The sequence below is a fragment of the Spermophilus citellus genome (genome assembly GCF_964194105.1).
Source record: "Spermophilus citellus genome assembly, chromosome: 6".
In the NCBI taxonomy this organism is placed as follows: Eukaryota; Metazoa; Chordata; class Mammalia; order Rodentia; family Sciuridae; genus Spermophilus; species Spermophilus citellus.
Genome location: NC_138187.1, coordinates 98441081 through 98460571, shown reverse-complemented (window position 1 = coordinate 98460571; position 19491 = coordinate 98441081). Strand labels below are relative to the sequence as shown.

Genomic DNA, 19491 nt, shown 5'->3' with positions numbered 1-19491 from the left:
AAGTCTGGAAGTTAGAAAAGCAGTTCTGTAAACATCATGTGAACTAAATTTCCGAAACAAATGTGCAATTTATTCTCAGGCAGGAATATACATTTTTATCCCATGGTAACATATTTTTGAGCCTATTTTGCAATTTTTGAAGCCACTAAAGCAGCACCGCAAGTAAAATACAGCTGTCACTCACTGCATGGCAGAGATGAACTACTTCAAAATGTTTAGCACTGCGTCTTCATGTTATGTAAGTCTGCTATGGAATGGTTTTCTCCTGTTCCTAGAATTTTCAGGTGGCAGAGGTTATTTGTAACTCAGTGAAAATGGCTTCCTAAAGAATCACTCTGCTTCTGTTTAAAGGACAGCAACCTGTCTCCTTTACTTCTGTGGTTCTGTTCTGGGGAAGACGGTTCATGCTGCGGATTGGGTGAGCTGCTTTACCTCAGCTGTATGATGCCTGTGCTCACCTGCATAGCAGAGGCTTTTCCCACACAGGTGTTCAAAGCTCTGTAAACGGCACTGCTAATGGCAGATGTTAAAAGATTCACCATTGTGTTTGATCCTTAATGATTTAGCTAAGGATGTTCAATATCTAGTGTTATGGGTTTTAAGTAAAAATTTCATGAAGAAACAGGACATGTCTGAAATTGAAGATGACCATATTCTTATTCATGGCTTTCGAAAAATTCTGTTTCTCCCTTGAGCTGAGGTGGCAACCAGCAAAAACTGTCTGAAGTTGAGATTCATTAGGAGTTTCCTCTTAGTATTCCGATAGTCCACAGAATGCTTGGTGCAGAGGCACCTACTGAATTATCTGCTTTTCAAAGAAAGCAATTTATTGAGTCCTGAAAAATCTTATCTTTCTCTCTTTCCAGTTTTTGGGGTGTGTCAGGGGTAGGGGTATCTCAAGGCAGAAAACTTTTCAAATATAATTTTTAGAGTGTCTTATATAAATAACTAGCTAGCCAACTGAAATTCTATTGGCCCTTTTTAAGGGAGACCTTGATTTTTTTCTTTAGAATACCTGGGTAGGAAAACCCTTTGAGAACATGATTTAATGTACAATGTACCACGTGAGCCCTTGGTTGGCTGGCTGGTATGCATCACGCAGCTCCTGCAGCATCCCTCGATGAGGATGGGACTCGCGCCTCTCAGGGCCCAGGGAGGCGTTGGGATTCTGTGCAGATGAACAGATGTGTGGTTATTTGAAGGGTGTGCCTAGTCATCCACTTCTGCGGGCTCAGCCTCCTTCCTGCCCTGGTGAAGCCCACCATCCCCCTGGAATTGAGGTGCTCTGGAGAACGCATAGCTCCCTCCATTCACCCAGCAGCGTAGCTGCTGAGGAAGGAATAGAACATGGGCTGCTTCATGCGCTGCTGGTCCTTCCGACACCAGGCGATCACCGTCCCATCACTGTTTGCTGTGTACAAGTGGTGGCCATCACAAGAAAACGTAAGGCTGTAAAAGCAAACCCCATTGATACATTATATTTCTTGACATTGTTGAGGTGTAGTGGCAGGGACAAATCAAGTGTGCCCATAACCCAGGGGTCTGCAGAGATCTAACACAGTCACTCTGTGGACAAGTGTGAGAAGCTCCCTTTCAGTGGGGCCAGGAGCTTGGCCGAATTGGTCCCTGCTTTGCCTCCCTTCTCTTTCCTGCCTGGTCCTGCTCTACCACCTACACAGCACAAACTTGGGTGTGGAAAACCTTAAAAATATAACAGCAGTATAGTTTCCTTTTAAAAATTAAGTGATTGTTTTAAAAATATATTTTATTTCCCTGACAGACAAAAGAGTAAAAAAAATCTAACATTAATAAATAATTTAGGTTCATTAAACTTTAAATTTAGGACAGTGAAAATAAATTTAATAAAGTAGAATGTGAATGGCTTCATTTCTAAGTGTTTTTTAAAATATTTTTTTACATGTTGATGGACCTTTATTTTATTCATTTATTTATATGCAGTACTGAGAATCGAACCCAGTGCCTTGTACATGCTAGGCAAGTGCTCTACCACTGGGCCACCAACCCAGCCCCCATGTGAGTTTTTAAAGTCACATACGTTAGCTCAGCGAAGAGAACTGGTTGTTTGCCAATCTTGTCAAATGTACCCCTGCAGCAAGCCATTGCCACTGTGGACTTTGCAAATAAGGAAGTAAGAAAGTACAGTTTCTCGCCTTCCAAGGCCCACCAGGCACACTGCCAGGCCTGACTTTCCAGGGGACCCTCAGGCCGTAAGCTCCCAGGGCAGGGAATGTGGTTCTTGCTCTGGGTTCCTGACAGCCCTGTGGGAGGAATGGCTGGCCTTCACAAAGCCTTGAAGCACCTCTTTCTTTATGTTGGCATACTCTAGGATCTAACAAAAATACCATCACAAATCACAGGGAACAAAGGGGGAGATCTTACCTCACAATAGGCTTATTTGATTTAGGAAATGTGATTTCTCTCACGGGCTTTAGGTCCCATGTGCTCCACAGCCTAGAGGGAAAAGTCATCATGCAGTAAAGTCAACTAAAGTGCCCTCCACACCCCCTCCAGACACCTGCACATCTGTTTATCTGTTATAAGTCACCTGGAAGGAAATGTAACTATCCACTAACAGCATGACTTCCAGGAAGTTTTCAGTGGTGGGTGTGAGAATAAAAGACTTTTAACTTTGTGTACTGTCATGCTGTTAATCTTTTAACAGTTAACACAAAATATCAAAATTATACTAAAGCTATCTTTATTATTTAGAAGTGGGAAATAACCAAAGAACTTGTACCTAAAGGTGATTCTGAATCTAAGATTAAATTATAATATGCCCATATATTATTAGGAACTAAATTTCTAAAGTTGCTGTATCCTTACAAATGAAAACAAATAAAAAAAAGTCCGAGTCCACACTCTTCTTACCTCACAATTCCATTTTCTAGTCCCCCAGCAATGACATTGATGGATATCCCCTCAGGCTGGTTGGAGAAGGCCACGGAGCATATGATCTCCCTGCAGTGCACATGTCCAACGAGGTCCCCATTCACTGTCCAGAGCCTGAGGTCACTGCCTCCACCAGCTACAACATCAAATCGTCCCAGTCACTTAAAGGTAGGAGTCAGAGCCCAGGCCTACTGAATACCCAGGGAGGCCCTGAGGCCATGCTCCTTGGCAGCCCGGGGGCAGCATGGTACGGACCTGCATGCTACCTAGAGACCAGGGTTGGTGGGCAGGTGGGCAGGTTGGCAGGCAGTTCACGGAAGAGCTACACCGTGAGCAACCGCGGATCTCTGAGCAACTGCAGCATTTCAGCGCAAACTGCCCAAGCTGAGCACTTGCAGCCCTGGGAATGCCAGGCGGTCTCCAAAAAGAGATGGAAATATTCTGTGACACCATCTATCAGAAGTGACTTATGTGACTTTCAAAAAGGAAAAAAAGTTGCAGTAAAAATTACCTGAGCTAAAATTCTTACAAAACAGAAAACCTACTCTTTAGAATATCTCATGCGGAATCTTACTTTTCCACGCCTTACTGAACTAAATCCTTCTTTTCAAAGACCACAGAGTAACCAGCTATTTTCAAGTTTTCCTGGGGCTGGGAGAGGCCATAATCGCCGCCACACTGCAGAAATAAGTGATGTTGGGGCCTCAGGGTGTGAGCTGATGAAGAAAGGCTGGGGGTGGGACATTCAGATAGCACTGTCTTGTACCTTCCATTTCACTTTTTTATTAGGGCTAACACAGAAGTAGAGAACATATTTCTCTCCTTTATTAAGGCAATGAAAATACTTCATATTTAATATAAAGAAACAAATATTGGAAATGCTTACTGATTTACAGACCTTCAATATCACAGATCAAAATGCTCATGGTGTTGTGGCATTAATCAAAATAGCCACAAGGTGGAAACAACTCAAATGCCCTCAAAAACTAGTGGATAAATAAATGTGTGCATGCGTGTGTGCATGTGTGACATGTTATTTACCATAAAAAAGGAAGTTAGTTTTCAGGATGAATCCTGAAAGCATTACACGAAGGGAGATAAGAACAAGGGGATAACACCATGTGATTCACGTGCACAGGACATGAAGAGTCTCTAGAACAGGCCAGTTCAGGACAGAAAGTAGAGGAGGGTGGGCATGGCCACTGCTCCATGGCCATGCTTCCTGTTTGGGTTGATGGAGAAGTTTCTGCCACAGTGGCGGTGGATGCACACACACACTGCTGTTCTAGTTAATGCCACTGTACATTCAGAAGGGCTGAGATGCAATTCTGTGTTAAATCTACTCTGCGCCCACAGTCCCAGGGTCACTTAGATGTCCCACTGCACAACACTGATTAGGAGATGCTATCTGAACAGCATTGAGACACAGGACTCAGTATGTTAGAGAACAGAATGGTGGATAGTCACCCGTCCCACGGGCAGGCTGCATTCATCCTCTCCGCAGGAGCTAATATCTGCTAAAAGTTTTTTGTTTTTTCCCCTAAGATGAAGTAAACAGGTGAGTATTAGGTTAGAAGGCTTAAGAAAGTCATTGGTAGGCTGGTGTGTAGCTCAGCAGTAAAGCGCTCACCTGCCATGTACGGGGCCCAGGGTTCGATCCTCAGCACCACATAAAAATAAATAAAGATTTTAGAAAAAAGTTTTTTAAAAAAGTCATTGGTATTGGTGTGTGTGTGTGTGTGTGTGTGTATGTGTGTGTGTGTATATATATATATATATATATAAATAATTTGTGTGTGTGTGTGTGTGTGTGTGTGTATGTATGTTTGTATAATTCTGGCTGTTCTGGGACGGAACCCTGGGCCTTATGGATGCTATGCAAGTGCTCTGCCACTGAGCTACATGCCTCCTCAGCCCTTTTATTTTTAATTCTGAGACACGGTCTTGCAAAGTTGTCCAGGCTGGTCTCAGTTGTCTTGCCTCCCCCCCGCCCGCCCCCACTGGTAGCTCCCATCCATAGCACCTAGCTTCATGTATAATGTAACACATAAACTAAAAAGTTAGAAACTTGAGCATTCCTGAGGAACATGTTATTCTCCCTACACGCTGTCACAGAGGTTAAAAGAACATTGAGAACAGCACTATTCTACTTCGTAGTACCACTCTGACAGAGGACTGGGCCGGGCCCATCCTTGTCCAAAAGCACGTACTTGGTCCAATGATAAAATGGTTTAATAAAAAAATACAGAAATAATCTGAGTTTCATAATTTATTTAATTTCACATCTTATCACTATGAAAACTATATCCCATAGTAAGAACTGAGGAAGTATGATCAGGAGGAATAAAACTGCCAAAGTAACTTTAGAAAAGATTTCATGCACATATACACACACTACACATATAAGTACATACAAGCATATTTATATTTATTTATTTTTAATTTTAGTTTTAAAGTTACTTGTATAGTATCCACTAAAGGATCAAGATCTCTGGTAGGTTAAATCTGGTAACTTCTTTCCCTTCTTGGACTAGTCTCATTTGGGTCACTACATATGAGTTTGGCCTCTTTTTTAGAAAGTGTTTTGTTTGATTTTGTACTGGGAATTTACCCAGGACAATTTACCGAGCTACATCCCAGCCCTTTTTACTTTTTATTTTGAGATAGGGTCTCACAAGGTTGCTTAAGGCCCTGCTAAGATGCTGAGGCTGGCTTTGAACTTGTGATCCTCCTGCCTCAGCCTTCTGAACCACTGGGATTACAGCTGTGTGCCACCACTCCTGGCACCAGTGCTCTTTATGACTTATTTTGTATGTGTTTCAAGAGGGCTTAGAGAAGCTGAGAAGGCTTTTTTGTTCAAATTGGAAAAAAGCTGTGCCTATCATTCTGTACCCTGTTCACTATCTAGGGACCCTTGGCAACTGCAGCAGAAGTAATTTTGTTTCTAGTTCCCAGCTGACTAGCTGATATAATATCACAGATATGAATTGTTGCTGGCAGCAGGGAAGTAATTAACTTTAAAAAATCTGGCTTCCTAAGGGTAAGCCCTAACTTTCAAACCTTGCTAAAACAAGAAAGTAGAGGACTTCATATAAATATCATTATTTACTCGTCCAGCATATCTCTGGATGTGACACAGTGAAAGCTGCTAATGTACAAACCCAGGAAGAACAATTAGCCAATTTATGAATCATCTGCTCACACTGGTATTACCTAGGTCAGCTCTAAGTAAGGTTTTCCCCCTGGCTGTGATCATTAGGAAATAAAAATGTTTTCATGACATGATTTTATGATGGAGCTGAGAATGGCAAAAACTACGTGAACACCTAAAATCTTTCATCATGACTAATGACATTATAGTTCTTGAATATAAAAATGAATGAATGTTTTGTAAAAACAACAACAACAGTCAAAATCCTAAGAGACATGTGTGGCATAATAAAAAATAAACATCTGGCTTTTGTCCCTGGTTCCTGGCACAGAACTCCAAAACCCCTTCAGATGTACTGTCTTTTGCTACAAGAAGGAGATGACTCAAGGGGCTGGTCACCAGGGCAGGGACTTTCAGACCCACCCCCACATGCAGGGGAAGGAGGCGGGGCTGAAACTGTTCAGTCACCAACAGTCTGTTAGTGGAGTCTCCATCAAACTCCTGTGACAAGGTTGGGGGTGCTGTGGTTAGGAGAACACACCACGGGCCAGGCAGTGTGTTCCCCAGCTCCACAAAGACAGTGCTGCCATGCTCAGGACTCTCGGGACCTCAGCCCACAGGCTCTGCAGGCTGCTCATTTCTACCCTTCATGATGAACTATAGTAGTAGTAAGTGCAGGCCCAGCACCACGAATCAGAAAGGCTCTGAAGATGGAAAGCTTTTGAATGCTGACAACAACCACAGGTAGGAAATTCCACAGCTGACCTCATGTGGTGGGTCACAGACAGAATGCAAGTGAAAAACACTGCACGAAATTATCTTCAGGCTGTGTGTGCAAGGTAGATAAAAACACAAGAGAATTTAATGTTTATAACTGAGCCGCACACCTAAGATATCTCAGCATATATATGTAAATATTCTATAATAAAAAATATGCAATATCTGAAACACCCATGTCCTGGGCATTTTGGACAAGGGATACTCAACCTGTGCAGGGTTGTACTGAGTTCTGAGTTGCTCTAGGGAGTCATTAAACCTGAGAGCAGGTGGTCATGGCTACTCCTAAACTGCTCACTTCCAGTGGTGAATGAGCTGTGTTGTTGTTCACCCAGGTAATGGTAGAGAATTGAAGAAACAGTTGGTGTTTGGAAAGATACCATATATTTGGCATCATAAAAAATCAAACAATACAAAAATGTAAACAAAGGATAGAGGACCACTTTCTACAGACGTGTCAAAGATACTCTAGGCTGAGTGGACAGACAGAAGCAAATGGTTGTTCAAAGGATCCTTTCAATTAAAAAATTCCTTAAAAGCAGAAATTCAATCAGGAAATCGTACATTTTCTAATTGTTCTTTGTTGCTAGATGCATTGTTTTAAAAATATACACACATGAAAAACTCCTGACTTTGGCCAGGAGATGTATTTTTGCATATAAGTTTTAAGGCAGATCATGGCTCCACTTACTATCCTATGCTACTGCCCTCTCTCAGAATGGGAAGACACCCCTTAAGGCTTGTCACCTGCAGATGCTCTTCATTTATCAGAAGTAAAGGTATGGGAGGCCATTGAGCCCCAACAGACCAGAATAAACCAAACAGAGTCACTGGAGCCAGGTGCCACATAATCAAACTGAACTTGGAAGTGGGCTAGTTTTCAAAAAAACAGATTTGCAGTAACCAATCATAAGGGGTTGGGTCACCAGAGCTGGCATAGTAAGGAAGTCCTCTCTGCCTGCTCCAGACTTCTGCCAGCACAGCAGGCTCCTGCTCAGCTCACCGCAGTGTCTTTCTATTTCATAGGTGGGGTGCTGCCAGGTCATGAAGGACTAATAAAAGCCAATTATGTCTTCAAACTCAGTTTACTGTACTTACTAATAGGAGGAAGGTAACAAAGTCAATAGCTAAAAAGCAGAAGCAAAAAAAAAAAAAAAGCAAAGAAAAACAAAAACCAAGAAAATTCCAATAATTATGAAAATAATTTGGTTATGTGTGCTCAAATGCAATTTTTCATATATCAGGGAAGCAGCTAAATTATGACAACATTAACTTCTGTACAAGTTGATGCCTATATCAAGGATCTCAGTCTCAGACCTGATTGTATTTTAACGCAAATACATGCAATGTCCACAGTGCTCAGGCCAGGCAGGGAGGGACCTGACAGAAGCTCCTCCTGGAAAGTAACCAGCTGGTAGATGCCCTGATAGAGTGGCAGCCCTGTGCTGTGGCTTGGGCCAAGCTTACCTGAATCACACACAGTAGCAATGTCACCTGAGGTTTCACTGGCAGAGACAGCTGTGACAGGGCTTTTGTGTCCTGCCAGACTTTGTACATAGCACAGTCTGAAAAACAAAAGACATGAATTTGCATATGATTACTAAATAGAACTATTCTCTTATTTGTATAATTCTTTTCTGTCATGAGCCATCCATGGGCTGTGTGTGTGAACTATGCGCATAGTAGCCATGTGAGGGGACAGGCCTAGCATCGCAGGCTGACTGGGCTGTGCCATGCCAGTGCACCTTCCCTTTGGCTCTGCCTGTGATTCCACACAGCACCTGAGATGGGTGTGACTCGCCAAGATGTCCATCAATCTGCTGACCACAAGACAGCACGAAGCAAGATTCCACTCTGAAGCTTTGCCCCCTGCCTATGTGGTGAAGAACACTCTATCAACTCCTTGTGAGTCTCCCTATAAAAGTAAGAAATTCTGGGTGCATGCTCTCTTTTCCAGCGTACTGTCTAGCATGGAGGCTGACCTTTAAGGTTGCAGAGCAGTCCCACCCTTGATCTGCAGAACTTATGTCTGTGTTGAGTGATTTCTTGGTTTAACATTTTGGCCAGCTTTTCAAACCCAGCTCATCTCATCAGTGTGGGTCGTTGGCAAGACTTCCTCAGTATGTGTCTACATTAAGACATACATGTTTTCTTACCTGATCTTTTGATCTTAATATGATTATAAAGGTAATCTTATCTTTAGGCATGTGTTTCATTCTTAAAGTTATAAGGTAATGGTACTATTTTACTCATAAGTAAGAACTACAATATTAAAAACAGCCGTCTTTGGGGCTGGGGCTGTAGCTTAGTAGTAGAGTGCATGTGTGTGACCTGGGTTTGATCCCCAGCACAGCAAGGGGGAAAAAAAAGCCATGTGTGAGTTGAACACCCCCCACCACATGTGAGTCCCACACCCCTCACGTGAGTTCTACCCCCCCCCAACGTGTGAGTTCCTCCTCCATGTGAGTCCCACCTCCCCACAAGTGAGTCCAACAACCCCCACGTGTGAGTTGGACACCCCCCATACCTGTTCAAGTCCCACAGGATGCAGGTTCCGTCTCTGCTCACGCTTATCATGATGCTATATGGTTTGCAAACACACAAGCTGGTCACCTCTTCCGTGTGCCCATATAGGTGTATCTGAGTCTCCATTTCTATCTCTGATGGCTGAAATTCAGAATGTATAAAGATCAGCATAGAATATTCTCATATAGTTTCTCAAAAATAAGGAAGTCATGTGACTCAAACAGCCTTCTCATGTGATCAATTTTTCTCTCATGTGATCAATTTTTCAGTCTTATTCAGTTCAATCTGTTTTAAAGGGTAAAACTAATAAAAAATTTTGACTTTTTATATTTGTGGATTTCATCAACTTGTATGCTTTTCATTTTTGTCAATTCTTGTCCAATCTTTTTTTCAAAGGAACATATATATTTATAGTTGTAATATTGCTACATAAAATTATTTATTTTATCTTTTACACATTCTCCTATAAGTATTTTCTTCAAAATAACTAGAAGAGAATTTCTTTCTTTTTTTTTTTTTTTTGATGGTGCTGGGGATTGAACCCAGGTTCTTGTGCATGCAAGGTAAGCACTCTAACAACTGAGCTACATCCCCAGGCCCCCAAAAGTATTTTCTAGTTTTGATACTGTCTTTGTAATAATTTTAAAGTGTTATAATACTCTATATGGTTAGTATAACTCAGTTTACTTGAGTGTCTTTCATTTATAGGCTTAAAATTGTTTCCAATTTTTCAAATTATAGATAGTACCATAAAATTCTTCATGTTTAAAAGCTTTATATACTTTTTCTTTAGGGAAAATTCCAGAATTTTATGACTGTAAACTTATAATTCTTGACAGTGCAATTTTCAAAGGTGCTGCACCAATTTCATGATGCTACCTGTGGTTATGGGCTCTCATGCCCTGCTCCTCGTCAGCAGCTAAGGCCTGTCTTCCTAGGCCCAAGAGAGCACGCTGAGGCCTGAGGGTGAGCCTGGCCTACATAGACCGGGTGTCCATGAGCTTTGGCTCTCGTTTTCCTTATCGGGCTGCTCATTATCACAAACATTTCAGTATTTTCCCTTCAAAGAACATACAAACTTAAGAAGAGCAGGTGTAATAAAGACCTATATACTGACCACCCAGTTAAACCAACTAAATATTTTCAGTTTATTTTTTTAAAGAAAGCATTAAACATTATACATATAGTTTATATCCTGTTTTATATCCTACTTCCTCTCCCTTGTCAGAAATTACTATTGTCTTAAATTTTCTTCCTTTTTTTTTTTTTTTTGGTTCTGGAGATTGAACCCAGGGGTGCTTAACCACTGAGCCGCATCTCCAACTCTTTTTATATTTTATTTAGAGACAGGGTCTCACTTAGTTGCTTAGGGTCTCGATAAGTTGCTGAGGCTGGCCTTGAAAACACGATCCTCCTGCCTCAGCCTCCCAAGCCACTGGGATCACAGGTGTGTGCCACTGCACCTGGCTCTCAATCCTTTTTGTTTTTAATTTTTTTAAAATATTTTTTTAGATGTTGACGAACCTCAAAGAGTGAACACTGGGTGTCTTCTGCTGACTCAGGCAGGCCACACTGCAGTGTCAGAGTCACCAGGGGGATGAGATGGTTGATGGGAAAACGCAACAATAAGGACTCCCTGAAAACCCCAGACAGTGATAAAAACCATAGTGAGTTGCTTTCTTTTTCTTTCTTTCTTTCTTTCTTTTTTTTTTGCTAGTGGGAGTTTACCCAGGGACAATTTATCATTGAGCCAATATCCCCAGTCCTTTTGAACTTGGGATCCTCCTGTCTCAGCCTCCTGAGTTGCTGGGATTACAGGCGTGCACCACCACGTCTAGTGAGTTGCAGTTTTGGATATTATTTAAATAGTAACTGTTAATTCCAGGACTTGATTACCTGATACTTACGAGTAAAAGAAAATCCTTACTATGAGCCGAGCAGTCTGCTTTCATGCAAATATACAACTGGGGAAAGGTAGGCAATAGGAGCCTTCACAAGTACCATGGCTTCAACCCAGAGAAGCACGCGTCTTGCTGTATTTGAATTATAATAGCCATACCCTTGGTGGGCTATGTGCAAAGTTATTCTGTGTGCATTTAATTCTACACTGACATCTTAATCTTTTCTTTTTAAACCTGTACTATACACCTTATTGGTACACAATTAAAAATACAGAAATAAGGAAAACTAAGAGCAAGGTGGTTCAAAGCGTTGACAAAAGCAAGTGGAGATAAAGAGCAAAGGATGAAGCCAGTTTTTAAAAAGGTACCCAGCTGCGCAGTGACTTGAGTGCATAGCACACCTCTGCCTCTGTGGCAGGCTTTGGAGTACATTTGTAGGAAACACAAACAGGTGGGTGAGCTCAGAGGTTAAAGGTGCTGGCTGCTGTGGATATTCAAGATGCACAGGGTGAGAGCCATTTTAGACCTTTGGGAGTAAAAGTGAGATGAAGCAGACATTCCACAAGTTATGGCCTTCCTTTGCTTAGGTTTCTTAGCATCTGTCCCTGTCACACAGGACCCTGACCCCTGGCTCAGCCCCCTTCTGCCCCGTTTTTCCATGTCTTCCTTACATGTTATGCTCCATACAGAAAACTATTTGCCACCCTCCAAATCACCAGGCCTTGACTCCATGCCACTGTGGGAGCTGGTTCCTGTGCTGAAATGTTCTCTCCTCTTCTCTCCATGTAGGAAACCACCCTTCAAGACCCAGCCCAAGTCAGGCTCCCTGCCACTGGATGGCTCCTCTCCTGTCTTGGAGCACGAACTCTGTTGTCTGTCCCCTCCTTGCCTGTCCTTCCTCATATGCAGCCTGTACCACTGTGTCCTGTCTCTCACCCTGGAAGGGTTTCTCCTTGCAGATTCTACTCAGGTCTCCCTAAGAGGCCAACGGGGCCTATCACTTCTGCTGAGAACATTTTAATGGCTCCTTAGGTTCCGAGACAAAAGCAATATTATCACCTTTATACCCCAGGGGATCATGGCACAGAAACTTAACAAGGAACGAGCACAGATGAAGTAAGAAGAACCTGGAAGTCACCCTATACTAGTTTACAGGTCTCACCCAGCAAAATATATTTTATAATATAACTGAGAAAAGTGAAATTGGTGGGAGTCACTTAAGAGCAGCTATGTATCTTGGAAGTTCAGTGAATGGCTTAAAACATGTTTCTTCCATTAAGTAATAGAAATTTATCCAGAGAGAATGGGAATGCTTAACACTAGGGTTTCTAAGCTTTCAAATGTGATTACCCTTCCTAAGCATTCAGGTGGACACTGAGAAGGCAGGCAAGCATTCCAATGTTATGACAAACCCAAGACAAAAAACAGATTATAACTCAAAATGCTATCTGTCTTTGAAACTAAAGAGCAAGAGCCTATACAATTATTTCCAAATTTTTCATGATCATTGTCACCAGCCATCTGTGGGTTGTGTGTGGACTATGTTGCGCACAGTAGCCTCCTAAGGAGATAAGTCTGGCACTGGGAACTCCCTGGGGCACTTCCTACAGGTACTGACTGCCTGATGCAGGTGAGCTTCCCTCTCAAGCTCTGCCTAAGATCCCACACAGCACCTGAGAGGGGTGTGACCTGCCAAGATGTCAATCAACCTGCTGACTGCAAGGCTCCACCCTTGAAACCTTACCCTTGCTTTTGTTTTAAAATTAATTTTTAAAATTTATATATGACAGCGGAATGCATTACAATTCTTATTACACATATAGAGCAAAATTTTTTATATCTCTGATTGTATACAAAGTATATTCATACCCATTCGTGTCTTCATATATGTACTCTGGATAATAATGTCCATCACATTCCACCATTATATCTAACCCCATGCCTCCTCCATTCCCTTCTCACCTTTCTGCCCTATATAGAGTTTGTCTATTCCTCCCATGCTCCTGCTCCCTATCCCACTATGAATCAGCCTCCTTATATCAAAGAAAACATTTGGTATTTGTTTTTTGGGGGGATTGGATAACTTCACTTAGCATTATCTTCTCCAACCCCATCCATTTACCTACAAATGCCATGATTTTATTCTCTTTTATTGCTGAGTAATATTCCATTGTGTATATGTGCCACATTTTTTTTTATCCATTTATCTACTGAAGGGCATCTAGTTTGGTTCCACAGTTTAGCTATTGTGAATTGTGCTACTATAAAAATTGATGTGGCTATGTCCCTATAGTATGCTGTTTTTAAGTCCTTTGGTCCTTTGGGTATAGACCAAGGAAGGGACAGCTGGGTCAAATGGTGGTTCCATTCCCAGTTTTCCAAGAAATCTCCATACTGCTTTCCATATGGGCTACACCAACTTGCAGTCCCACCAGCAGTGTATGAGAGTGTGCCTTTTTCCCCACATCCTCACCAATACTTATGTTGTTTGTCTTCATAATGTACCCCCTTAAATAAACCACCAAGCCATTTTATCTTTGTCTAGTTCAAGAACCCATGTGGACTAGACCTATCAGGGGCTTCGCTTTTAGAAATATATTTCTGAGTGTTGTGTTTTGTTATTTGTTAATTATTTGAGATATTAAGATTTAGGTGGCTATTTAGGGGGGCTTGTATTCCTGTGGCAGAAGAACCCCCTAATGAGACGCTGGCCGTCTTCCCCCCCACCCCCGGAAAATCATATTAAACCTAAATATAAAGAGTTAGATATGTAACTTTTCACATTTTAAGAACTAGTGTGGGAAAATGAATGCCACTTTGCAAAGGTTTTCCTGCCCTGACAGGAGGGCCCAGGACCTACCGTGCTACTGGTGAATCTGTTCGTGTAGGCCGTGATCACACCGCACTTGCTCCCAGTGAAGAGCTGGCAACCGTCAGGTACCCAAGCACAACTAGTCACCTTCAAAAAGGACAAATCAAATAATGTAATGTCTTCAAATTGTGAGAAGTGCTTCTATTTCTCACAGCTATTTAAAAAATTACACAATCACAAAATTCCAGGTAAATGTTTTACTTGAGAAGATGGGGCTGGTGCCAGATATAATAACACTCTCTGTAATTTTAAACTAAACATTTAAAAGTTGTTTCCAGATCAAAAGGTATTATAAGGCCCATGAGGTCAGCTGTTCCCCAGCAGCTCAGCTAAATGGTCCAGGAGAGGTCAGACCCCAGTTTGAACTTGAGTGCCTGTGTGAGTCTCTCAGTGACTGCTTTCACTTTCACACAGCTCTCCCCTCTTCTTTTCTGGTGAAGAACAGAGAGTATTCAACAGAGGCATCGCTTCTGCCAGTCCTAAAGGCCATTGAGTAGGAGAAGAAGTAAATACAAGCATGAAGCAGAGAATCTGGGGTCACTCTTTTGGTGAAAAATTCTTTGGTTCTAGCTGAGAAGGTACCATTCAAGCTTAGCTGGGTTCCCCCCGTGGCTGGACAGGCCTCCTGTGAGCCCCAGATGACACCCAGTGCCCTATCCACAGCCTCTGACTGCAAATGCTCTGCCCACAGGGCACCTCTGCTGCAGCCCACAGTCCCTCCCCACTTCACTAAGAAGGTGGAGGTCATCAGCTACCTACTGCCTATTCCTCTTCTGTCCTCTGCGCCTCTGTGCAATTCTGAGTCTCCTCCTGAGTCACAGGAGGAAGGGCCTCTGATTTCAAAGCCAATCTCTGTCTAGCCCCACAACACAACACTGGTCCTTATATTTTCAAACCATCTATTCCTGGACCTACAAAAATGTTTAAGTTCTCTGCTACAGTAGAAAATTACTTTCTTTGATCATGATTCTTCTTTACTCATGATAAATCATGGATCCATTGGATCCACTTTTATTTTTTGAGTTTCTTTCTTCATTAGTTGTAACTATTTGTAAGTACTGCTACCTCATAACTTTTATTCTTTCAAAAAGATTTACTTTAAAAATATAGAGAATAGCTGGATGTGGTGGTGCAAGCTATTATCTCAGATACTTAGGAGGCTGAGGCAGGAGGATCACAAGTTAGAGGCCAGCCTGGGCAACCTACTGGGACCTTGTTCAAAATAAAAATAAAAAGGGTTGGAAATGCAGCCCAGTGGTAGCACACTGCTGGGTTTAATCCTTAAACAAACAAACACAAATCATATTGTGTGTGTGTGTGTGTGTGTGAGAGAGAGATATGTCATATATATATGCACACACATAAAGGATAAAACATGTATTATAAATGTACATAAGAAAACTCATTCTCTTTCAATTACCATATTGATCCACTGAAGTCTTTTCTAAACCTAAAAGGACCGTGATATTATTTTTCCTAAATATTGAAACATATTGCTATTTCATTGTTCTAGGAATCATTTCATCACTACTCATCAGTTATTCCTAACTATGCTAAAAACATATGAACAAAATTAGAGATGATGGAATGATCTCCTAGAAGGATAACACAGTGAGGGAAATGAACTACCATCTTTTGGTTTCCTTACTGCATTGTCCAAAGTACAGAATCATCTTTTAAGAAAGCACAAAGGAAGGCGGACACACCATCTCTGGAGTCTGCTTTTGGTTTTCACTGAACAGCTAAGAAATCAGAATTTTTCATTTTCTACCAGTAACAACGAAGGAAAGTGAAAGAAAAAGAAGCCTCTTAGAGTTAAGAGACTAATCACAAGATGATGGCAAGGTGCCAGCAATGCCCTAGACTCTCGGCAGTGATGACAGTGATCACCTAAGTCAGATCTCAGAGTGAGTCTCCATATGGTGGTATTCTAGATGAATTTCTCAAACTGAACAACAAATGAGCAAACAGCATATCTATTTTTTAAAATTTATTTATTTATTCTAATTTGTTATACATGACAGCAGAATGCATTTCATTCACAGTACACATATAAAGCACAATTTTTCATGTCTCTGGTTGTGCACAAAGAAGAGTCACATCATGTCTTCATGCATCTACTTAGGGTAATCACATCTGTCTCATTCCACTGCCTTTCCTTCCCTCCCTTCCCTTTGCCCTATCTAAAGTTCCTCCATTCCTCCCACGCCCCCCCATCCCCATGGATCAGCATCCATATATCAGAGAAAACATTCAGCCTTTATGTTTTTTTTGATATGTATATATTTTTGGTTGTAGTTGAACACAATACCTTTATTTTATTATTTTTATATGGTGTTGACAATCAAACCCAGCACCTCATATATGCTAGGCGAGCACTCTACCGCTGAGCCACAATCCCAGTCTCTCGGCCTTTGGGTTTTGGGGACTGGCTTGCTTCACTTAGCATGATATTCTCCAATTCAATCCATTTACATGCAAATGCAATGATTTTATTATCTTCTAATGCTGAGTAATATTCCATTGTATATATATACCAGTTTCTTTATCCATTCATCTATTGAAGGGCATCTAGTTTGGTTCCACAATTTAGCTATTATGAATTGTGCTGCTATAAACACTGATGTGGCTGTGTCCCTGTAGTATACTGTTTTTAAGACCTTTGGGTTTAAACCGAGTAGTGGGAAAGCTGGGTCAAATGGTAGTTCCATTCCAAGTTTTCCAAGGAATCTGATTTCCAAATTGGATACACCAATTTGCAGTCCCACCAGCAATGTATGAGTGCTCCTTTTTCCCTATATCCTCGTCAACTGTTCTTATTGTTTATATTCTTAATAGCTGCCATTCTGACTGGAGTGAGATGAAATCTTGGAGTAGTTTTGATTTGCATTTCTCTAATTACTAGAGACGTTGAACATTTTTTCATATATTTGTTGATTGATCATATATCATCTTGTGAGAAGTGTCTGTTTAGTTCCTTGGCCCATTCATTGATTGGGTGATTTGTTTTTTTGGTGTTAGTTTTTTTGAGTTCTTTATATATCCTGGAACATGCTCTATCTGATGTGCACATGGTAAGAATTTGCTTCCATTCTGTAGGCTCTATTCACCTCACTGTTTCTTTTGCTGAGAAGAAGCTTTTCAATTTGAATCCATCCTTTATTGATTCTTGATTTTATTTCTTATGCTTTAGGAGTCTTGTTAAGGAATTCAGGGCCTAATCCAACATGAAGAATTGGGCCTACTTTTTCTTCTATTAGGTACAGGGTCTCTGGACTAATTCCTAGGGCCTTGTACCACTTTGAGTTGAGTCTGCAAACAACATATCTCTAAAGATAAAATGAAGTGTGGTCTCCTGACCCAGTTTGTCAATTCACTGGAAATACTTTATCATACAATATTTTACAACAAGAATCTGGACTATCCCTTTTTGTTAAAAAGACTTAGGAGAGTATTTGCTCATCTTTTATGGTGCTCGTGTACCAAATTTTACATGATACAAATAATATATATTATATGATATATATATCATTATATAATATTACACACACACACACACACACACACACACACACACATGGATCACAGAAAGACAAATACTGCAAGATGTTGTGGATTCTAAAAGAGTTGAGCTTGTGGCAGCAGAGAGTAGAAGTACTGTCTCCAGGGCTGGGGTGGGAAGATAGTCACCCTGGCTGAAGGGGACAGAGGCTTGGCTGTCCAGGATGACAGAGCTCTGGAGGCGTGGTGTGCGCCATGGGGTCTGCAGTTAGCAGGACTTTATTAAGTACTTGGAGTTTGTTCAGTACCTCTTAAAATGTTCCCATCTTACACGTAAATTAACTGTGGTAATCATTTCATAAAGTGTATCAAAACATCACATTGTATATCTTAAATATAAATAGGTTTTATTTTTCAATTACACTTCAATAAAGCTGGAAAAAATAAAATCATACCATATAAAAAACAAGATTTATATTTAAAACAACTGTTGCAAAAATAGTTTGATAAACAACTGTCTTTGTACTGAATAAGATTTATCAGTGAATTAAAAAGCTTAAGGTCATTGTTTCTTTGTCCTTTCTTCATATTAAGTCTACCTAATGAGTTAATCAGTAATAGTCAACTTTTAAACAAGTAGAAGGAATTCCTAATAATAGAAGGCATAAAGATTTTGACTGAAAAATCATGGTAAGAGTCTTTGCTTTAGCATTCAGTTAATGGTGATGAAGATTTGAAGATTTCATTTGCTCTTCTTCACCTTCTCCCTGGAAAGTCTAGATTGTAAATCCAGATAACTGTTGACAGCAGGGAGCTGCACCTGGTCATAATCTAGTCATGTTAATGCAAAACACATCTCACTCCCACTGTGCCTGTGTTTCCCTCTTCGCCCCCATCTGTAACAGTTCCAAAAAGGAGTCAGTGAGACATGCATGCTTACTCCTCAGTAGCTTCTGTGTTTCCAGTGCCAGCTAATTTTCACTGCCAGCTCTATGATGATTTATGGTGATAACTTGCTTGTATTCAGACATATATCTCTGTCTGCATCAAATGGTTTGATGAATGTAGCTGATATGTTTCAAAACTAAAAAGAATTCTTATTAAAATCTGAGTAGGCCATTTTTCACGGTTCCTTTCCTCTTTGCTTGTCAGTTTACTGGAAAGCCAGGAAGCAAAGGGTGACGTCCTCTCAGCTTATGCCAACCAGTCTCTGCTCCCCTTGCTCTCACCACCAGAAACTTCCCCAGAGTAGTTCACCCTGTCCCTAAAGAGCTCAGAGAATGCAGGACATTTTAGGGCACAGGAACAGGTTTGCTGCCTAGACGATAGATGAGAGAACGGTAGGAGAACTTCCCACAGACAGAGAAGGGAGGCTGTGCACTCAGAGCCTGCGGCAGTGCTACGCATCTACACAACAGTTACAGTTGACAAACTTCAAATGTTGGAAATGTTTCATAACTGCTCTTTAAGGGTAGCATGAGTCCTGCTCTCTCCGTTTTAAAGAAGAAGAAAGATACCCCAGCTTGGAAAGGCTGTCATATCCCAAAGACTACACGGTTAATAAATAAGAAAACCAGGAATCCAGAGCAGATCACAGGGCCTGAGGCCTAGTATTCTGCTACTTTACCATGCCGAGTGCACTTAGGAAAAGCCAGGTGACCAAGATGGCGCTATGGTTAAAGAAAATGACCTAGTGACAAAGGCAAGTGAATAGGGAAGAAAACAGTGCCAGTTCTGCTCACAGGCCATCATGATAACCCTCTCAACAAAGAAGTAGATGGAGAACAATAACAGGTACAGTTCAAAGAACAGGGCAGACACCAATTCCTCAATAACACTACTTGCAGGATATT

At 41.3% G+C, this 19491-nt stretch overlaps 1 protein-coding gene across 1 annotated transcript in view; it reads right to left on the bottom strand.

Moving 5' to 3' along the window:
- Positions 1-1025: 1025 nt before the first annotated feature.
- Positions 1026-19491, bottom strand: part of LYST (lysosomal trafficking regulator) — a 159627-nt gene continuing 141161 nt past the window's right edge. Inside the window, exons 48-53 of the mRNA XM_081297182.1 lie at positions 14126-14224; positions 9366-9505; positions 8306-8403; positions 2890-3046; positions 2401-2472; positions 1026-1449 (exon numbers count right to left, since the gene is read on the bottom strand). Coding sequence (XP_081153308.1) covers positions 1311-1449; positions 2401-2472; positions 2890-3046; positions 8306-8403; positions 9366-9505; positions 14126-14224 — 705 coding nt within the window. The 3' untranslated portion in view covers positions 1026-1310. The remainder of the gene's footprint in view (positions 1450-2400; positions 2473-2889; positions 3047-8305; positions 8404-9365; positions 9506-14125; positions 14225-19491) is intronic.